Source organism: Protomyctophum bolini, assembly GCF_963924005.1.
Source record: "Protomyctophum bolini genome assembly, chromosome: 13".
Taxonomy (NCBI): domain Eukaryota; kingdom Metazoa; phylum Chordata; class Actinopteri; order Myctophiformes; family Myctophidae; genus Protomyctophum; species Protomyctophum bolini.
In genome coordinates, this window is record NC_137874.1 from 42,976,330 (window position 1) to 42,981,176 (window position 4,847).

The window sequence follows — 4,847 nt, forward strand, 5'->3', positions numbered from 1 at the left end:
GCCGCTGCCTGCAAGGGGACGCTGCCTGCAGCACTGCGCACGCGCAGGGAGGGAGGGAGGGTGTGATTACAACACAACCACCCCCACAACGCCATGTCACTTGCAGTGTCACATCCTGTCTGTACCGGATACAGTTGTGTGTGTGCGTGTGTGTGTGTGTGTGTGTGTGTGTGCTCGAGGAATGACCGGATGCAGTAGGCGGTGCCTTATAGACTGGATGTGAGCGCTTTGGGACGACGGTGCTCAGTGTTGCCATGTCCGCTCATTATAAGCGCCGCTTGTTGCTTGTTGTTTCTGTCAAGTTTCTTGTGAATCTCGGTAGTTTTGCGGCGTTTTGTTTCCTAATGTTGTTTTAGTGATTCTCCAACATCTTCATGTCATGAAAATATTAAAAATACATTTGTATCTGTCTGCAGACCCACAGGAAGGGACAGCTATTTCATAACTGCTATGAATGAACTATAGTGGCTTCCTTTGGGCTTGTTTTCATAGACCTGGTCGCTTGTGTTCTCTGGCAAAACCTGGCATCGCAGCCCGAGAACACACGGCAGCAGATCTACAAGCTCACAACGCGACGCGTCGCAGCGCGTTGTGAGCTTGTAGATCCGCGCGACGTGAAGGGGGGGGGGGGGAGGAAGCGCGCGGTGATGTCACAAACACACGTATGAGTGTACGGATTACGTCATGACGTATCATAAAGGGTCACTTCCGCAATGTGGATTAAAACAAAACAACAGAAGAGATGAAGCGGACGCTTCTCTGCTCCTCCGTGGACAAAACGGCCGCTCCGCGTATCACTACAACAACACAGGTTATTATCACTAAAACACACAAATAATATATTTGTCATTCATCACTTAAAAACAACTTGAGTTTTTGACGTGGCATTTTAGTTCAGGCGCTTCTTCGTATCAGAAAAAAAGCCGACATGGAGAAATACGAAGGCTACATGTTCAGCGCGCTGTGCAGCAGCAACCTGCTGGTGTCCTGCCTGCTGTTCTCCGCCGTGACGCGGGAGCAGCGCGAGCCCTACATGGACGAGGTGTTCCACGTGCCGCAGGCGCAGCGCTACTGCGCCGGGCGCTTCGCGGAGTGGGACCCCATGATCACCACGCTGCCCGGCCTGTACCTGGCCTCCGTGGGCGTGATCCGGCCCGCCGTGTGGCTGGCCGACCTGAGCGGGGGCGTGGTGTGCTCCACGGCCATGCTGCGCTTCGTCAACCTGCTGTTCAACGCGGGGACCCTGTACCTGCTCTACCTGCTGCTCTGCAGGCTCCACCCCCACCACCACGACAACAACAAGACCGCCGCCGCCTCCGCGCGCCGCGTGCTGTCCGCCCTGGCGCTCTCCGCCTTCCCCGTCCTCTACTTCTTCAACTTCCTGTACTACACGGACGCGGGCTCCACGTTCTTCGTGCTCTTCGCGTACCTGATGACGTCGTACGGCTGCCACAAGGCCTCAGCGCTGCTCGGGGGCGTGGCCGTGCTCTTCAGACAGACCAACGTGGTGTGGGCGGCGTTCTGCGCCGGCACGCTGCTGGCCGCCCGGATGGACGAGGCCTGGAGGGAGGAGCACGCCAAGAAGAGGGACAATGACTCCTCCTCCTCACAGGTCCCCCTGTCTGTGGGCGGGGCCAAGCGCGTGCTGCGCTTCGCGCTCGCCTTCCTCACCTCGGGCGCTCGCGTCAAGGGCTTCCTGGCCGAGGCGTGGCCCTACGCGGCCGTGGGCGCGGCGTTCGCCGCCTTCGTGCTGCTGAACGGCGGCATCGTGGTCGGCGACCGCACGAGGCACGAGGCGAGCTTCAACGCGCCGCAGCTCCTCTACTTCCTGTCGTTCGCCCTGTTCTTCGCGGCGCCCGCCACGCTGTGCCACCGCCGCGCGCTGCGCTTCCTGCGCGCGCTCCGCTCACGCCCGCTCCCCTTCCTGTCGCTGGGCGCGCTCCTCGCGGCGGCCGTGTGGCGTTTCACGTACGAACACGAGTACCTGCTGGCCGACAACCGCCACTACACCTTCTACGTGTGGAGCCGGGTGTTCCGGCGGCACGCCCTGGCGCGCTACGCCCTGGTGCCCGCCTACGTCTACGCCGCCTGGCACTTCCTGGACGTGCTGGCGTCGGCGCGCCGCTCGCTCTTCTGGATCCTGGCGTTCGTGGCGTGCGCGGCGGCCGCCACGGTGCCCCAGCGGCTGCTGGAGTTCCGCTACTTCATCGTCCCGTACCTGGTGTACCGCGTGCACACGCCCCCGCCCGCCATGCCCAGGGTCCTCCTGGAGATGGCGCTGTACGCCGCCGTCAACGCCGCCACGCTCTACGTCTTCCTCAACAAGACCTTCCACTGGCCCGACGACAGCGCCACCCAGAGGTTCATGTGGTGAACTGCGTCTGAATGGGGGACAAATACCTACGGTCTGAACGGGACAGAGGCCTGATTTCAGGAAAAAAAACTAAACAAAAATGTAGCAAAATGCAAGTGAACACTACTTTGAGCCCCGTTTTAAAACTAGCAGATCTACAATATGTACAAGAGACGCAATGAATTATATGAAAACATAAAGCGTGATCGTTCACCGATTAAAGACGTGCTCCGAATAGGGACGACGCCACTTTGAACCTGGCACTGAATAAACCAGCCCCCGTAGGAACCTCAGAACTTTGTAATCATTGCGTTTCTTGTACATCATTCTTGGTACATCTGCTAGTTTCATAGCATCGTAACCCTGGAAAGTAAATGTATTTCCTGAGAGCTATTCAAGATGATAGAATCTGGAAAAGTTTAGTTTTATTGTTTCCCCGATGCTATAAGCTATTTAAGCTTATGACTCAATGTAGATGGACGGGAGATTTTAGATGCGCTGAGCTATAAAACCATATTAATCAATTATGGTCCCAACAATCAAAGGTGTCAAAAGCTTGATGCTTTGGTACTTTGTGTTAATGTGGGGGAAACTCACAGATCACGACTCGCAGATTGACAGCTTGTCAATCAACAGATTGACAAGCTCACAACGTTGTGAGCTAGTGTCAATCAATCAGATGTATGTACAGTATATCTGGTAGGCCTTTATATCTGGTATTTTGTGCAAAATTGTCCCCCCCCCCCCCCCCAGTATGGATACAGTCTTATACGGTTAATAAGACTGTATTTGACTCGTGAGTCGTTACTTTAATAAGGTTTTGGTCCTGTGATCCTTTGTTGAAAATGTGTTCACCTTCCCCTAAATACATGTTGAGCCATAATGGTGTAAAGCAGGGAACCTTAGAATTTATACTCACTTTGTGATATTTTTATACAAACAAAACCAATATTTTCTGCGGTTTAATTGATGAAGTGAATGGGTTTGATATTGATATTTTGATAATTATTGTTTTTTGCTTCTTCTGTGTCGTTGTTGATAAAGTTTAAATTAAAACCCTCAAAGCTTTATTTGTATTTGGCTGGATTAAAATCCTGAGTGTAAATATATAAATATAAATTAATAAAAATAACAAAATACAGTTGCATTGTTTATGGTTTATTGTTTATAAGGATCCCCATTAGCTTTTGCCTTGACAAAAGCTTGTCTTCCTGGGCTCCGACACAGACAAACATTTAACATTTAACAAAGGCAATACTTACAATTGTTTACAAACACTAACTCAAAATAAAACACAGTAAAATAAAATATAAAATAAGAAATAAAGAACATAGGAGAAATAAAAAACATAGCAAAAAATCACTTTCAACACATTATACATTTGAATTATTATTTTCCCAGGGTTACTGCAGTATGGTTTACATAAGGTGTTCTTTTAACTTGATTTTAAAGATGAATCTTGTATTTGTATTGGTTACACACGTTGGTAGTGCATTCCAACCTATTACTGCTCTGTAGATAATAGAAGATTTAAGAATATTTGTTCTTGGTTTAGGTGCCACCAAAACACCCGAACTGAAATATTTATGATGAATGCAATTCACTGGTGTGTGTGTGTGTGTGTGTGTGTGTGTGTGTGTGTGTGTGTGTGTGTGTGTACACGCAGTAACCATTGCTATAGACCAGGGGGTTCCCCTTGTGATGCGTGGATGCCTAATCTAGGGCGTGCTTGACATGAAAAGGGTATAATGGTGGTTCCATGGTGTTATTTAGCACTAACAGCAAAATCCGGTAAGCCGCGGTCGTAAGGAGATGTATTAGAGCATGCAGCTGCATGTCTCAGTTGTGTTTTTTAATCCTTTATTTAATACCCATGGGGTAGTATTTAATACCCATGGGGTAGTACTATAGTAGCTGAGCACAAGAGCTCATTTTCAGAAACTTTCAGCGCTGACATTGGATGGATTATTTAATATTTGCCATAATAATGTTGGCCAAATGAGACTGAGAGTGTTGGGGAATGTGCACATTATTATTAAGCAGCTATAGTGTGTGTGTGTGTGTGTGTGTGTGTGTGTGTGTGTGTGTGTGTGTGTGTGTGTGTGTGTGTGTGTGTGTGTGTGTGTGTGTGTGTGAAATGAAGGAACACACATGCATGCTTTATTTGTTTGATTATTGAAATATTTAGTTTGCAGAATTCCAGTACATTTTAAGCACAAACTCGATACAAAGACTGTTAACTGTGAGCGGACGACACCATAAAGCACAAGAGGGTCCACCATGTTCAATTCATCAAAACATTTAGAGACATACTACAAATACACACTTAATTTATATAGCCAACGAACAGAACAGGCATTCATCATACATTTCATCATTGTCGTATTTTTCCTTCATAATTCCTGATGAATTGGTGAACAATGGTGAACATTAAGGACCTTGTATTAAATGTATTTGTCTGGTAAAATCCTGAGTGCACACCATGCAGTGAATG

General features: G+C 48.9%; 1 protein-coding gene across 1 annotated transcript; it reads left to right on the plus strand.

Annotated features, from left to right (window-relative positions):
• The first annotated feature begins 741 nt into the window (after nt 1-741).
• On the plus strand, nt 742-3,477 carry alg10 (ALG10 alpha-1,2-mannosyltransferase). Its single transcript, XM_080779380.1, has one exon. It carries the CDS (start codon nt 929-931, stop codon nt 2,372-2,374), a length of 1,446 nt encoding a protein of 481 aa, XP_080635506.1. The 5' UTR covers nt 742-928; the 3' UTR covers nt 2,375-3,477.
• The last annotated feature ends 1,370 nt before the right edge of the window (nt 3,478-4,847 follow it).

What these genes read in the sequence shown, in the direction of transcription:
- alg10 (XM_080779380.1), top strand. Translation starts at nt 929, where the DNA reads ATGGAGAAATACGAAGGCTACATGTTCAGCGCGCTGTGCAGCAGCAAC.